Source organism: Bombina bombina, chromosome 3, assembly GCF_027579735.1.
Source record: "Bombina bombina isolate aBomBom1 chromosome 3, aBomBom1.pri, whole genome shotgun sequence".
Lineage (NCBI taxonomy): Eukaryota > Metazoa > Chordata > Amphibia > Anura > Bombinatoridae > Bombina > Bombina bombina.
In genome coordinates, this window is record NC_069501.1 from 941955710 (window position 1) to 941973225 (window position 17516).

At 41.8% G+C, this 17516-nt stretch overlaps 1 protein-coding gene across 2 annotated transcripts in view; it reads right to left on the minus strand.

Annotated features, from left to right (window-relative positions):
- The window catches only part of SUGT1 (SGT1 homolog, MIS12 kinetochore complex assembly cochaperone), a 696093-nt gene that overhangs the window by 577524 nt on the left and 101053 nt on the right, over positions 1 to 17516 (minus strand). For both annotated transcript variants that reach the window (XM_053707955.1, XM_053707954.1), the window contains exon 5: positions 4088 to 4157. In XM_053707955.1, the coding sequence (XP_053563930.1) occupies positions 4088 to 4157 (70 nt within the window). The remainder of the gene's footprint in view (positions 1 to 4087; positions 4158 to 17516) is intronic.

The window sequence follows — 17516 nt, forward strand, 5'->3', positions numbered from 1 at the left end:
ATTCTTTTAGAATACGAGAATTTTACAGTTCCTTCAGGATGGTTTAGATAGGGTTTGTCCGCAAGTTCTTTGAAAGGACAAATCTTCTCTTCTGTTCTTTTTCACAGAAAGATTGCTATTCTTCCTGATATCATTGTTTTGTACAACCCACCTGCTTTGGTTCGTATAAACCTGTCATTAAGTCAATTTCTCCTCCTTGGAGTTTGAATTTGGTTCTGGGAAGCTTCTTCACAGCTCCTACCCCGTTTGAACTATGCATTCATTGGACATTAAATTACTTTCTTGGAAAGTTTTGTTCCATTTGGCCATCTCTTCTGCCAGACGAGTTTCTGAATTATATGCTCTTTCTTGTGAGTCTCCTTTTCTGATTTTTCATCAGGATAAGGGCGGTGTTGCGAACTTCTTTGAATTTTACCTAAAGTTGTGAATTCCAACACATTAGTAGAGAAATTGTGGTTCCTTCATTATGTCCTAATCCTAAGAATTCTAAGGAGAAATCGTTGCATTCTTTGGATGTTGTTAGAGCTTTGAAATATTATGTTGAAGCTACGAAATCTTTTCGTAAGACTTCTAGTCTATTTGTTATCTTTTCCGGTTCTAGAAAAGGCCAGAAAGCTTCTGCCATTTCTTTGGCATCTTGGTTGAAATCTTTAATTCATCTTGCCTATGTTGAGTCGGGTAAAACTCCGCCTCAGAGAATTACAGCTCATTCTACTAGGTCAGTTCCTACTTCCTGGGCGTTTAGGAATGAAGCTTCGGTTGACCAGATCTGCAAAGCAGCAACTTGGTCCTCTTTGCATACTTTTACTAAATTCTACCATTTTGATGTATTTTCTTCTTCTGAAGCAGTTTTTGGTAGAAAAGTACTTCAGGCAGCGGTTTCAGTTTGAATCTTCTGCTTATGTTTTTCGTTAAACTTTATTTTGGGTGTGGATTATTTTCAGCAGGAATTGGCTGTCTTTATTTTATCCCTCCCTCTCTAGTGACTCTTGTGTGGAAAGATCCACATCTTGGGTAGTCATTATCCCATACGTCACTAGCTCATGGACTCTTGCTAATTACATGAAAGAAAACATAATTTATGTAAGAACTTACCTGATAAATTCATTTCTTTCATATTAGCAAGAGTCCATGAGGCCCGCCCTTTTTTGTGGTGGTTATGATTTTGTATAAAGCACAATTATTCCAATTCCTTATTTTATATGCTTTCGCACTTTCTTATCACCCCACTTCTTGGCTATTCGTTAAACTGAATTGTGGGTGTGGTGAGGGGTGTATTTATAGGCATTTTGAGGTTTGGGAAACTTTGCCCCTCCTGGTAGGAATGTATATCCCATACGTCACTAGCTCATGGACTCTTGCTAATATGAAAGAAATGAATTTATCAGGTAAGTTCTTACATAAATTATGTTATCTAAACGTTTAGAATTAGTATCAAGAGGACCAGAATCCTCTATTTCTAAAGCAATTAGTACTTCTTTAAGTAAAGAACGAATAAATTCCATTTTAAATAAATATGAAGATTTATTAGCATCAATCTCTGAGACAGAATCCTCTGAACCAGAAGAGTCATCAGAATCAGAATGATGATGTTCATTTAAAAATTCATCTGTAGAGAGAGAAGTTTTAAAAGATTTTTTATGTTTACTAGAAGGAGAAATAACAGACATAGCCTTCTTGATGGATTCAGAAACAAAATCTCTTATGTTATCAGGAACATTCTGCACCTTAGATGTTGAAGGAACTGCAACAGGCAATGGTACATTACTAAAGGAAATATTATCTGCTTTAACAAGTTTGTCATGACAATTAATACAAACAACAGCCGGAGGAATAGCTACCAAAAGTTTACAGCAGATACACTTAGCTTTGGTAGTTCCAGCACTAGACAGCGATTTTCCTGAAGTATCTTCTGACTCAGATGCAACGTGAGACATCTTGCAATATGTAAGAGAAAAAACAACATAAAAAGCAAAATTGATCAAATTCCTTAAATGACAGTTTCAGGAATGGGAAAAAATGCCAATAAACAAGCTTCTAGTAACCAGAAGCAAAGAAAAAATGAGACTGAAATAATGTGGAGACAAAAGCGACGCCCATATTTTTTAGCGCCAAATAAGACGCCCACATTATTTGGCGCCTAAATGCTTTTTGGCGCCAAAAATGACGCCACATCCGGAACGCCGACATTTTTGGCACAAAAGGACGTCAAAAATGACGCAACTTCCGGCGACACGTATGACGCCGGAAACAGAAAAGATTTTTTTTTTTGCGCCAAAAAAGTCCGCGCCAAGAATGACGCAATAAAATGAAGCATTTTCAGCCCACAGGGAAAAAAAAGAGTCAAATTTTAAGGTAAGAAAAAAAGATTGATTCAATGCATTATCCCAAATATGAAACTGACTGTCTGAAAATAAGGAATGTTGAACATCCTGAGTCAAGGCAAATAAATGTTTGAATGCATATATTTAGAACTTTATAAATAAAGTGCCCAACCATAGCTTAGAGTGTCACAGAAAATAAGATTTACTTACCCCAGGACACTCATCTACATGTTTGTAGAAAGCCAAACCAGTACTGAAACGAAAATCAGCAGAGGTAATGGTATATAAATAAGAGTATATCGTCGATCTGAAAAGGGAGGTAAGAGATGAATCTCTACGACCGATAACAGAGAACCTATGAAATAGACCCCGTAGAAGGATATCACTGCATTCAAATAGGTAATACTCTCCTCACATCCCTCTGACATTCACTGCACGCTGAGAGGAAAACCGGGCTCCAACTTGCTGCGGAGCGCATATCAACGTAGAATCTAGCACAAACTTACTTCACCACCTCCATAGGAGGCAAAGTTTGTAAAACTGAATTGTCGGTGTGGTGAGGGGTGTATTTATAGGCATTTTGAGGTTTGGGAAACTTTGCCCCTCCTGGTAGGAATGTATATCCCATACGTCACTAGCTCATGGACTCTTGCTAGTTACATGAAAGAAAAGGTTTTTCTTATCCCTCTTATTCTGAATCAGCACACTATACCAAAATTATTTGTTTATTCATTAGTATTGTCTTGTTTGTGTAAGAATCAAATATGTAATGTACTAAGCACCTGATATATCTAGATCAATAATATATTTTAATTTGAATAAGAAATTATCGTATTTATGCAAGGGCTATCAACAGCGTATTTATGCTACAAATGTGTGCATTCTTGTCTTTAAATAGCAAAAGAGGAGTGCCGTGTCCTAAAACGGAGAGGAGAAAAAATAAAGCAACTTAGGGAAAGGTTTTCCCTTTTTAATATTGGTGAAATAACTGTCCTACTTTCTAAGGTAAAATCTAAATCCAAAAGGTATCGGCTGTCACTGATCGTTAAGAAGCACGTACTTCTTCATAATGTAAAGTCTTAGTTTTGCCTGGAGCTATTATCTAAGAACAGTGTTTTAAAACTCTTCAATCTCACACTTTCCAACTTACCAGAAGAATAAGCTGGAGACAAGAAGGGCACTTTGAGGAAGAAAGCGTGTAGTGCTCAACATACAGTGACATCATGCAAGAGAAAAATCTCAACGGGGTGGAAAACTTTCAAACTGCTGTTGCTATGGGAACAAACTAATCCATTCAAAGACTGACAAAAATCATAAAAAAAGGGTCTGATTTATGGAAGGGGAAATAAACAGTTCAAATACATTTATTAAAAATCTGAAAGTAAGATTCTCTCATATGTTTTATGTCTGTAATAAACTTAACACAAAAGAATGAATGTAAAGGGGAGGGCAATTTTAAGTGAATTTATGAATACAATAATGATGAGCAAAATCTAGCTATGTTCGTGCATTACAATTAAGATCTTCCTACCAAAAAGGGACAAAACAATGTAATTACACAATTTTCAAATTATGCTATAAAAGGTAATACAGTGAATAAACAACTGTCAGGGTTTCTCATTAGCTCATTGGTATTCCTTGTCTTTTCATAGGACAACTTCATCCATATTAGAGCAGCACTGATGAATATCCAATTTAACGCTGCATGGCCAGAGGTTTTCAGACGGTAATAAATGTAATTGGAAACTAGTACTGACACGTACCCCTTCCTGAGGAAAGCGTTAGCATTGTTAGGCTGGAGCTCGAGGGACCTCTTCGCATCCAAAACAGCATCTGCATTAAACCAAAAGCATTGAGAATTCAAACACATTCCTGAATTATACTAGGAAGCCTTGCTTTCACTGCAAACTACATCTGCAATGGAACGTGAACATAGGCAGGTGCTTAAGCAGGTGCACATTTAACTCTCCCACTCCCAAAGGGTGCAAATTTCTTAAGATGAAAGAGTTAAATATATTTAGAAATGTCTGACAAGAGGAACACTGAACACACATTTGCAGAAATAGGTTTGAAAATAAACATCCTTTCACCGCCAAAGAGGCCTGTTATGCAATATGTTGCAGTTCTCTTTTTCTGACAATAGATTAAATGGATATTAAAATCAAAAGTTTATTCACCATAAATTTATGAAAGTAAAACCTTGCAATATTCATACATCATTTTCCCTGTTTTTTTCTGTACAAATTGTGCTTGTAACACACTCCAGAGAGCGGCTGGAAATCAAATTCTGTAACCTAAATATGCTGCAAAATACTGAAAATTGCTGCATGTCTTCTCTCCATTGATTCCGACCAATAAGGACTAGCTGTTAATGAGTATTGTGCACTGATCTAAGCAACCACTGTGGATACAGAAGGTTCAGGCCATTTTGCAGCATTCTGTCTAGTACTTCAGCTACATCATTTGACTTCCAGACTCTATAAGGAGAGTGGATTTAGCCACAGGTTGTACAGCAAAAGAAAACAAAATAATTAAATATATATTGCAATGCTGTTTCATTTTCACTAATTGATTTATGGGGAATTCAATAAGTTTAAGCAATAACCCTATAGTATTAAAGTTTTAACAGTATATCCATCCACTAGGGGATGTAAAGTAGTGAGTGTAAAGCCTGTATAACAGGGTAAATTTGCTGTCCCCTCAAAATAACTCAGCCCACAGCCATTAATGTCTACACCGTTGGCAACAAAAGTGAGTACACCCCTAAGTGGAAATGTCCAAATTGGGCCCAATTAGCCATTTTCCCTCCCCAGTGTCATGTGACTCGTTAGTGTTACAAGGTCTGTGAATGGGGGTGTGAATGGGGAGCAGGTGTGTTAAATGTGGTGTTATCGCTCTCACACTGATCACTGGAAGTTCAACATGGCACCTCATCGCAAAGAACTCTGAGGATCTGAAAAAAAGAATTGTTGCTCTACATAAAGATGGCCTAGGCTATAAGAAGATTGCCAAGACCCTGAAACTGAGATGCAGTACGGTGGGCAAGACCATACAGCGGTTTCACAGAACAGGTTCCACTCAGAACAGGCCTTGCCATGGTCGACCAAAGAAGTTGAGTACACGTGCTCAGCGTCATATCCAGAGGTTGTCTTTGGGGAAAAAGACGTATGAGTGCTGCCAGCATTACTGCAGAGGTTTAAGGGGTGGGGGGTCAGCCTGTCAGTGCTCAGACTATACGCTGCATGGTCTGCATGGCTGTCGTCCCAGAAAGAAGCCTCTCCTAAAGATGATGCACAAGAAAGCCCACAAACAGTTTGCTGAAGACAAGCAAAATAAGGACATGGATTACTGGAACCATGTCCTGTGGTCAGAGGAGACCAAGATGGTGGTCAGATGGTGTCAAGCGTGTGTGGCGGCAACCAGGGGAGTAGTACAAAGACAAGTGCATCTTGCCTACAGTCAAGCATGGTGGTGGGAGTGTCATGGTCTGGGCCTGCATGAGTGCTGCCAGCACTGGGGTGCTACAGTTCATTGAGGGAACCATGAATGCCAACATGTACTGTGACATACTGAAGCAGAGCATGATCCCCTCCCTTCAGAAACTGGGCCGCAGGGCAGTATTCTAACATGATAACGACCCCAAACACACCTCCAAGACGACCACTGCATTGCTAAAGAAGCTGAGGGTAAAGGTGATGTACTGGCCAAGCATGTCTCCAAACCTAAACCCTATTGAGCATCTGTGGGGCATCCTCAAACGGAAGGTGGGGGAGCGCAAGGTCTCTAACATCCACCAGCTCCGTGATGTCATCATTGAGGAGTGGAAGGGGACTCCAGTGTCAACCTGTGAAGCTCTGGTGAACTCCATGCCCAAGAGGATTAAGGCAATGCTGGAAAATAATGGTGGCCACACAAAATATTGACACTTTGGGCCCAATTTGGACATTTCCACTAAGGGGTGTACTCACTTTTGTTGCCAACGGTTTAGATATTAATGGCTGTGTGTTGAGTTATTTTGAGGGGACAGCAAATTTACACTGTTATACAGGCTGTATACTCACTACTTTACATTGTAGCAATGTGTCATTTCTTCAATGTTGTAATATGAAAAGATATAATAAAATATTTATAAAAATGTGAGGGGTGTACTCATTTTTGTGAGATACTGTATGTATATATATGTGTGTGTGTGTGTGTGTGTGTGTATATATTTCCCGCCACTAGGAGGAGATCAAAAGCTTTAAAACCCTCCCACCTCTCAGTTTTACGTAAGCCGAGTAGAAAATAGGAAAAAAAAAAGGAAGGCAAAGCAGGGTCTATAGAGGTGTCATTAAAACAAAACTAAGAGGGAGATCGGAGGGTTTAAAAGCTCTTGTATGGGTTCTTGACCTCCTCCAAGTGGCAGGAAATATATCCCATATGTTATGGAGGACTGTGGACCATCCACAAATTCATTCATTACATATGGGAAATACTTTACCTAGCCACCAGGAGGCAGCAAAGACACCCCAAGCAAAGTATTGAATATCACTCCTACTTCCCCTAGCCTCTAAGTAGTTCAAGACGAGGATAAGGAAAAGTAGAGAGATAAAAGGGGTACAGAGGTGCCATAAGACTACCGCTACTACATAATTTCAGGGCAGGTTCATGGACTGTCAATGCCAAGAAAAAAAAAAGAATTTATCATCATCAGGTAAGCATAAATTAGGTTTTTTATTTCTAACGGCAGTGAGTCAATAAATATTCCATGACAATTGAGTTTACAAATATATTGGGTCAATAAACACACCTCTATTATAGTACACTATACCAAATTGAAAAAAAATTCCCGAAGAGAATGCTTCGCCTGATGTGTCTTACCACCTCCCATGAAACGCTTATCTGGCATTGCAGCTCCGGATAAGTCAGTGCACAGGGTCCGCTGAGATCACAGAGCAGAATGGCGTGAAAAAACGGCTCATGACATGACACGGCCATCCTCTGCCTTATTGCACGCCCCTCCGGCCAGAAGACTGTCAAATGGCACCTAACACCAGAGAGCAAATAAACCACCAGAGCACCCTAACAAAAAAACATGAGTATTACCCCGCCGGGTTATAACACTATAGCGGCGTGCACCGCGATGATAAGCCAGCTTCCTCAGCACAAATTATCCGTGTCGCTGATAAGGTGTTATCCACCCTCAGATATGAATAACCTCACTGATGTAAAAATTAAGCTAATTCCAGATTCCTAATAAAATAACCTCACTGATGTACTGTTTATCCCAGTCTCCAATAAAAATAAAATGTATGCTTACATGATTAATTTCCTTCTTCGCAGTGAGAGTCCACAAGAACATTCATAACCTGTGGGAAATACTATTCCTGACCACTAGGAGGAGGCAAAGATACCCAAACAAGACTACAAATATCCCTCCCACTTGAGAAAGGCATCAGCTAAAACGCGTAGATCACCTGATTGCATCCGACCAGAACTGAATGTTTGCACACACTATCAAAAGCTATGGATTGTACAGATCTTTTGTGGATATTGCAGTATTTACAACATCTAATAGTTATAAGCCGCATCCCAGGAGAACGAAGAGATTCCTAAGAGGTATTTGGTAAACACGTGACCACAGGCGTTGAGGACAGATTGGCAAAGTCTCTTGAGCAAACCATCCATTGCAGTGAAACACTTAACAAGTTGTTGCTGTTATATTGTAAACCAAACAATTATAATTATGACAAGGAAAAAGTACATTACTCATGAAGGATAAATCTTCTCTACACACAAAGAGCGGAATGGGCCATAACACCAGTGAGTGTATATCTGGTATAACCTTTGTGGAGCTCAGGTACATGTTACAATCATCACTCTGGATAAAAGGTAAAAAAACAATCCTTTATAAACAACACAGACGAACAGGATTTACAATTCATCCACTTTAAAGTTGTGACTTTGACACAAATACTGCTTTTTGAACTACCATTATAGCCACATTTGTGTTTTAACGTATTCTCTTGCATAAATTGTAAATGTTTTTTTAACCAATAGCTATTTTAGTGACACCGGTGTCAAACACTTTATTTTGTTTATTATCTTTATCTGTAATAATATATTTTACCTATATAAAAAATTTTTTTAATACATTTGGCATTTCCTATTCTTTTATTCACAATCTCTCAACCTCTTTAGCGCTACATTATTTTATTGTATTATATTTATCTACTTTTTGAGGAGTATAGTGTTTTCAGTGGATTTAGCAGCTATAGGTATTCTTAGACTAAAATTGTCCCCTTTCTCAAATATCCCTCCTACTTCCCCTACCCTCCAATAGTTCAGTAGAGGATAAATGGAAAAAAAATGAAGAGATACAAGGGGTACAGGGGTGCAAAAAACAACTGCCGCCACTACACAATAGCATTTGGGCGGGGTCAAGGACTCAGCGTCAATAAGGAAAATAATTTATCAGGTAAGCATAACATTTTATTTTCCTTCTATTGGCAGTGAGAGTCCAAGAGAACATGTATAACTTATGGGAAACCAATACCCAAGCTGTGGAGTTCACAAATGTCACAAATGTCCTAAGAACTAGACGTCCAACGCTTGTGAAACCCTTGTTCCAAAGGATGCCTCTGCAGAAGCAAAAAACATCAAATTTATAGAACATTGTGAAAATGTGTAATGAAGACCACGTTGCAGCTTGCATATCTGCTCAACTGAGGCCTCATTCTTAAAGGCCCAAGTAGTAGACACCGCACAGGTAGAATGTGCCGTGATTCTCGAAGGGGGCTCCTGACCCACGCCCCTATAGGCGATACTGATCAGACATCTCAACCATAAGGAAATAGTAACAGCTGAGGCCTTTTGCCCTTTGCGTTTGTCAGTATACAGGATGAATAAGGAAGAAGATTGATAACACTCCTTAGTAGCGTGAGGGTAGAGGATGACTGATTAGGACAAAGTGAAGGAACCACATTCTCCTGGTTGATGTTACAAGTATTCACCACCTTAGGTAGAAAGCCTGGTTGAGTCCTCAACACAGTCTTATCCTGATGGATCACTAGATATGGACGACTCTTGCGAGAAGAGGAAACAGCCAAAGGGTAGACTGCTTTCCAAGTGAGTAATTTAATATTAACAGAATCCAGAGGCTCAAACTGAGATCTCTGAAGAACCGTAAGAACTAAGCATTGGTAAAACGAGGGAGCAACTTGTTTGAAAAAAGGTCTAATTCAGAACAGAGCCTGAACAAACTCTTGAACATCTGGCAGACTAGCCAGTTTTTTGTGAAACCGAACAGAAAAGGCAAAGATCTGACCCATGATAGAACTAGCCGACAGGCCTTTCTCCAGAACTTCCTGGAAAAAATGAAGAATTTGTGGTCGCACCAGTGTAGGTAAGTCCTCTAGACCTTGTAGTAGATGAGTCTTATAACAGGCTTGTGAGCCTGGATAAGAGTATCAATCACACTGTCAGAGAAACTCTCGAGTCAAAATCCACCGTTCAATCTCCAAGCAGTCAGCCTCAGAGTATCTAGCTTTTGATAAAGGAACGGTCCTTGAGTCAGTAGATCCTGACAAAGATTTAGCCGCCAAGAATGAGCAGACGACATGTTCACATATAATTACCCTGTAAGTTTGTTAAAAATCAATTACTCCCAGCTTATAACCTTGACACAATTTTGAACTAACATTTCAAATGTAATTATTTGTCAGACAGAGAAGTGATTTTAAGTATTTATTGGCAGCATCTTTCCAGAGTATAGTAAGCTGTCTTTTAAACAGTAATAAAATAAAAGTTATATTTAATACACACTGTGATTCTTTGTGTTTACAGCATTTTTTTTCCATACCTATTCGCTAATAGGTTTTTTTGTATAGACATGTTCACTAGGTCTGCGTACCAAGTCCTGCGTGGCCATGCAGGGGCTATCAAAATAGTTTGTATTCTCTCCTGCTTGATCTAGGCAAACACTCAGGGCAGAAGACAATAGGCGAAAACAGATAAACTAGGTTGAAGTTTAACGGGACTGCTAGAGCGTCTACTAGCTCCACCTGAGGATCCCTAGACATTGATCCATACTTCGGGAGCTTGGCATTGAAGCAGGAAGCCATCAGACCTATGTATGGAACACACCATCTGCAAGTTATTTTCAGAAATACTTCTGGATTCAGGGACCCCTTCCCTAAGTGGAGAGTCTAACTGCTCACAAAAAGTAAATTTATGCTTACCTGATAAATTAATTTCTTCTATGGTACGATGAGTCCACGGATTCATCCTTTACTTGTGGGAGATTATCCTCCTGCTAACAGGAAGTGGCAAAGAGCAACACAGCAGAGCTGTCTATATAGCCCCTCCCTTAGCTCCACCCCCCAGTCATTCGACCGAAGGTACAGGAAGAAAAAGGAGAAACTAAAAGGTGCAGAGTGGACTGAAGTTTAAAATCAAAAATTATAATCTGTCTTAAAATGACAGGGTGGGCCGTGGACTCGTCGTACCATAGAAGAAATTAATTTATCAGGTAAGCATAAATTTACTTTTCTTCTATAAGGTACGACGAGTCCACGGATTCATCCTTTACTTGTGGGATACAATACCAAAGCTACAGGACACCGATGAACGGGAGGGACAAGACAGATGGTTAAACAGAAGGCACCACTGCTTGAAGAACTATTCTCCCAAAAATAGCCTCAGAAGAAGCAAAAGTATCAAATTTGTAAAATTTTGAAAAGGTATGAAGCGAACACCAAGTCGCAGCCTTACAAATCTGTTCAACAGAAGCATCATTTTTAAAAGCCCATGTGGAAGCCACCGCTCTAGTAGAGTGAGCTGTAATCCTTTCAGGAGGCTGCTGTCCAGCAGTCTCGTATGCCAAACGGATAATCCTTTTCAGCCAAAAAGAGAGGTAGCCGTAGCTTTTTGACCTCTACGTTTTCCAGAATAGACAACAAACAAAGAAGATGTTTGACGGAAATCCTTAGTTGCTTGCAAGTAAAACTTCAAAGCACGAACCACGTCCAAGTTATGCAACAGACGCTCCTTCTTAGAGGAAGGATTAGGACACAGAGAAGGAACAACAATTTCCTGATTGATATTCCTATTAGTAACAACCTTAGGAAGGAATCCAGGTTTGGTACGCAAAACCACCTTATCAGCATGGAAAACAAGATAAGGCGAGTCGCATTGCAATGCAGATAGTTCAGAAACTCTTCGAGCCTAAGAGATAGCTACTAAAAACAGAACTTTGCAAGATAGAAGCTTAATATCTATGGAATGCATAGGTTCAAACGGAACCCCTTGAAGAACTTTAAGAACTAAATTCAAACTCCATGGCGGAGCAACAGGTTTAAGCACAGGCTTGATTCTAACTAAAGCCTGACAGAACGACTGAATGTCTGGAACATCTGCCAGACGTTTGTGCAGTAGAATTGATAAAGCAGATATCTGTCCCTTTAAGGAACTAGCCGATAGCCCCTTCTCCAATCCTTTTTGGAGAAAGGACAAAATCCAAGGAATCCTGATCTTACTCCAAGAGTAGCCTTTGGATTAGCACCAATAAAGATATTTACACCATATCTTATGATACATTTTCGCAGTGACAGGCTTTTGAGCCTGAATCAAGGTATCTATGATCGACTCCGAGAAACCCCGCTTGGATAAGGTCAAGCGTTCAATCTCCAAGCAGTCAGCCGCAGAGAAACTAGATTTGGATGCTGGAATGGACCTTGAATCAGAAGGTCCTGTCTCAGTGGCAGAGTCCATGGTGGTAGAGATGACATGTCTACCAGGTCTGCATACCAAGTCCTGCGTGGCCAGGCAGGTGCTATCAAAATCACTGAAGCTCTCTCCTGTTTGATTCTGGCAATCAAACGAGGAAGGAGAGGAAATTGTGGAAACACATAAGCCAGGTTGAACGACCAGGGTACTGCTAGAGCATCTATCAGTACTGCCTGAGGATCCCTTGACCTGGACCCGTAACAAGGAAGTTTGGTGTTCTGACGAGACGCCATCAGATCCAATTCTGGTGTGCCCCATTGCTGAATCAATTGGGCAAACACCTCCGGATGGAGTTCCCACTCCCCCGGATGAAAATCCGCTTCCCAGTTCTCCACTCTTGGGATATAGATTGCTGATAGATGGCAAGAGTGAGTCTCTGCCCATCGAATTATTTTGGTAACCTCTATCATCACTAGAGAACTCTTTGTCCCCCCCCCCCCGATGATTGACATATGCTACAGTCGTGATATTGTCCGACTGGAATCTTCTGAATCTGGCCGACGCCAGCTGAGGCCACGCCTGAAGCGTGTTGAATATCGCTCTCAGTTCTAGAATATTTTTCGGGAGGAGAACCTCCTCCTAAGTCCACAAACCCTGTGCTTTCAGGGAATTCCAGACTGCACCCCAGCCCAATAGGCTGGCGTCCGTCGTCACTATGACCCACGCTGGCCTGCGGAAACACATTCCCTTGGACAGATGATCCTGTGACAACCACCAAAGAAGAGAGTCTCTGGTCTCTTGGTCAAGATTTATCTGAGGAGATAAATCTGCATAAACCCCATTCCACTGTTTGAGCATGCATAGTTGCAGTTGTCTGAGATGCAAGCGAGCAAACAGAACTATGTCCATTGCCGCTACCATTAAGCCGATTACCTCCATACACTGAGCCACTGACGGCCGAGGAATGGAATGAAGAGCTCGGCAGATGGATAAAATCTTTGATTTCCTGACCTCCGTCAGAAAAATTTTCATGTCCACCGAATCTATCAGAGTTCCCAGGAATGGAACTCTTGTGAGAGGGATAAGTGAACTCTTTTTTACGTTCACCTTCCACCCGAGATCTTAGAAAAGCCAACACGATGTCCGTGTGAGACTTGGCTAGTTGGTAAGTCGACGCCTGGATTAAGATATCGTCCAGATAGGGCACCACAGCTATGCCACGCGGCCTTAAAACCGCCAGAAGGGACCCTAGCACCTTTGTGAAAATTCTGGGAGCTGTGGCCAACACGAAGGGAAGAGCCACAAACTGGAAATGCTTGTCCAGAAAGGCAAACCTGAGGAACTGGTGATGATCTTTGTGGATAGGGATGTGTAGATACACATCCTTTAAGTCCACGGTGGTCATATATAGACCCTTCTGGATCATCAGCAAAATAGTCCGAATGGTCTCCATCTTGAAGGATGGGACTCTGAGGAATTTGTTTAGGATCTTGAGATCCAAAATTGGTTTGAAGGTTCCCTCTTTTTTGGGAACCACAAACAGATTGGAGTAGAACCCTTGCCCCTGTTCTGTTTTCGGAACTGGGCAGATCACTCCCATGGTATATAGGTCTTCTACACAGCGTAAGAACGCCTCTCTTTTTGTCTGGTGTACAGACAATTGAGAAAGATGGAATCTCCCCCTTGGGGGAGAATCTTTGAAATCTAGAAGATACCCCTGGGTTACGATTTCTAAAGCCCAGGAGTCCTGAATGTCTCTTGCCCAAGCCTGAGCAAAGAGAGAAAGTCTGCCCCCTACTAGATCCAGTCCCGGACCGGGGGCTACCCCTTCATGCTGTCTTGGTGGCAGCAGCAGGCTTCTTGGCCTGTTTACCCTTGTTCCAAGTCTGATTAGGTCTCCAGACTGACTTGGATTGAGCAAAATTCCCCTCTTGCTTTGCGGCAGGGGAAGAGGAACCACCTTTGAAGTTCCGAAAGCAACGAAAATTATTTTGTTTGGTCCTCATCTTGTCTTATCCTGAGGAAGGGCATGGCCTTTTCCACCAGTGATGTCTGAAATGATCTCTTTCAGTTCAGGCCCGAATAGGGTCTTACCCTTTAAAGGGATGGCTAACAGCTTAGCTTTGATCGATGACACATCAGCAGACCAGGACTTAAGCCATAACGCTCTACGCGCTAAAATGGCAAAACCTAAATTTTTCGCCGCTAGTTTAGCCAGTTGAAAAGCGGCATCTGTAATGAAAGAATTAGAATTAGGGCTCTCAAGCTAGCTATCTAAAATATCATCTAATGGGGTCTCAACGAGCCTCGAACCAAAAGGACGCTGCAGTAGTTACAGGAACAATGCACGCTATAGGCTGGAGAAGAAAACCTTGATGAACAAATATTTTCTTCAGGAGACCCTCTAATTTTTTATCCATAGGATCTTTGAAAGCACAACTGTCCTCAATAGGTATACGTTGGTTGTACGCTTAGCCAGGGTAGAAATAGCTCCCTCCACCTTAGGGACCATCTGCCACGAGTCCCTAAGGAATACCTGGTCTATCCCACTCCTTAGTAACAATGTCCGAAATCCTCTTAGGGACCGGAAAAACATCAGTATAGGCAGGAACCTCTAGAAATCTGTCCATTTTACACAATTTCTCTGGAACTACAATAGGGTCACAATCATCCAGAGTCAATAAAACCTCCCTGAGCAATAAGCGGAGGTGTTCTAGTTTAAATTTAAAAGCTGTCATATCTGAGTCTGTCTGAGGGAACATATTTCCTGAATCAGAAATCTCTCCCTCAGCCAGCAAATCCCTCACCCCCAACTCAGAGCATTGTGAGGGTACATCGGATATGGCTAATAAAGCGTCAGAGGGCTCAGCGTTTGTTTTAAAATGCACCAAATTTTTCTAAATTTTGCAAGCAGACACAATATATGTAGTTAAGATTGCCCCACAAGGAATTTTTATCACCTCTTTCACTTTACCCTTCCTAGTACTTAGAGTAGGCAAAGAGAATGACTGGGGGGTGGAGCTAAGGGAGGAGCTATATAGACAGCTCTGCTGTGGTGTTCTTTGCCACTTCCTGTTAGCAGGAGGATAATATCCCACAAGTAAAGGATGAATCCGTGGACTTGTCTTACCTTATAGAAGAAATAATTAACCACCCTTAAGGTCTTAATTCTTTCCTGGATCACGTTGAGGGGACCCTCCACCTCGATCAACTCGAATAAGGAGTCGCACCAGCAACTTTGGCTCTAGAACCTCTAACGTAGCCAAAACTTACTTCAGCAGAAAGCGTAAATGCTCAATCCTAAATCTAAAGTCTGGTTCCTCCGCAGCTGGAGTCTTAGAGGCAGCAGATTCCGACCCAGAAGTATCAGAGGCACCTTCATCATCGGATAATCTTGTATTGGATAAATCCAATAAGCTAGTAGATGACCCCTGGAAAGGATAACAATATTTGACCTTTCGCTTGCGCTTAGCAGGGTGAGTTAAAGCACCAACTAATATTCCTATTAGTAACAACCTTAGGAAGGAATCCAGGTTTGGTACGCAAAACCACCTTATCAGCATGGAAAACAAGATAAGGCGAGTCGCATTGCAATGCAGATAGTTCAGAAACTCTTCGAGCCGAAGAGATAGCTACTAAAAACAGAACTTTCCAAGATAGAAGCTTAATATCTATGGAATGCATAGGTTCAAACGGAACCCCTTGAAGAACTTTAAGAACTAAATTCAAACTCCATGGCGGAGCAACAGGTTTAAGCACAGGCTTGATTCTAACTAAAGCCTGACAGAACGACTGAATGTCTGGAACATCTGCCAGACGTTTGTGCAGTAGAATTGATAAAGCAGATATCTGTCCCTTTAAGGAACTAGCCGATAGCCCCTTCTCCAATCCTTTTTGGAGAAAGGACAAAATCCAAGGAATCCTGATCTTACTCCATGAGTAGCCTTTGGATTCGCACCAATAAAGATATTTACACCATATCTTATGATACATTTTCGCAGTGACAGGCTTTTGAGCCTGAATCAAGGTATCTATGATCGACTCCGAGAAACCCCGCTTGGATAAGGTCAAGCGTTCAATCTCCAAGCAGTCAGCCGCAGAGAAACTAGATTTGGATGCTGGAATGGACCTTGAATCAGAAGGTCCTGTCTCAGTGGCAGAGTCCATGGTGGTAGAGATGACATGTCTACCAGGTCTGCATACCAAGTCCTGCGTGGCCAGGCAGGTGCTATCAAAATCACTGAAGCTCTCTCCTGTTTGATTCTGGCAATCAAACGAGGAAGGAGAGGAAATTGTGGAAACACATAAGCCAGGTTGAACGACCAGGGTACTGCTAGAGCATCTATCAGTACTGCCTGAGGATCCCTTGACCTGGACCCGTAACAAGGAAGTTTGGTGTTCTGACGAGACGCCATCAGATCCAATTCTGGTGTGCCCCATTGCTGAATCAATTGGGCAAACACCTCCGGATGGAGTTCCCACTCCCCCGGATGAAAATCCGCTTCCCAGTTCTCCACTCTTGGGATATAGATTGCTGATAGATGGCAAGAGTGAGTCTCTGCCCATCGAATTATTTTGGTAACCTCTATCATCACTAGAGAACTCTTTGTCCCCCCCCCCCCCCGATGATTGACATATGCTACAGTCGTGATATTGTCCGACTGGAATCTTCTGAATCTGGCCGACGCCAGCTGAGGCCACGCCTGAAGCGTGTTGAATATCGCTCTCAGTTCTAGAATATTTTTCGGGAGGAGAACCTCCTCCTAAGTCCACAAACCCTGTGCTTTCAGGGAATTCCAGACTGCACCCCAGCCCAATAGGCTGGCGTCCGTCGTCACTATGACCCACGCTGGCCTGCGGAAACACATTCCCTTGGACAGATGATCCTGTGACAACCACCAAAGAAGAGAGTCTCTGGTCTCTTGGTCAAGATTTATCTGAGGAGATAAATCTGCATAATCCCCATTCCACTGTTTGAGCATGCATAGTTGCAGTTGTCTGAGATGCAAGCGAGCAAACAGAACTATGTCCATTGCCGCTACCATTAAGCCGATTACCTCCATACACTGAGCCACTGACGGCCGAGGAATGGAATGAAGAGCTCGGCAGATGGATAAAATCTTTGATTTCCTGACCTCCGTCAGAAAAATTTTCATGTCCACCGAATCTATCAGAGTTCCCAGGAATGGAACTCTTGTGAGAGGGATAAGTGAACTCTTTTTTACGTTCACCTTCCACCCGAGATCTTAGAAAAGCCAACACGATGTCCGTGTGAGACTTGGCTAGTTGGTAAGTCGACGCCTGGATTAAGATATCGTCCAGATAGGGCACCACAGCTATGCCACGCGGCCTTAAAACCGCCAGAAGGGACCCTAGCACCTTTGTGAAAATTCTGGGAGCTGTGGCCAACACGAAGGGAAGAGCCACAAACTGGAAATGCTTGCCCAGAAAGGCAAACCTGAGGAACTGGTGATGATCTTTGTGGAT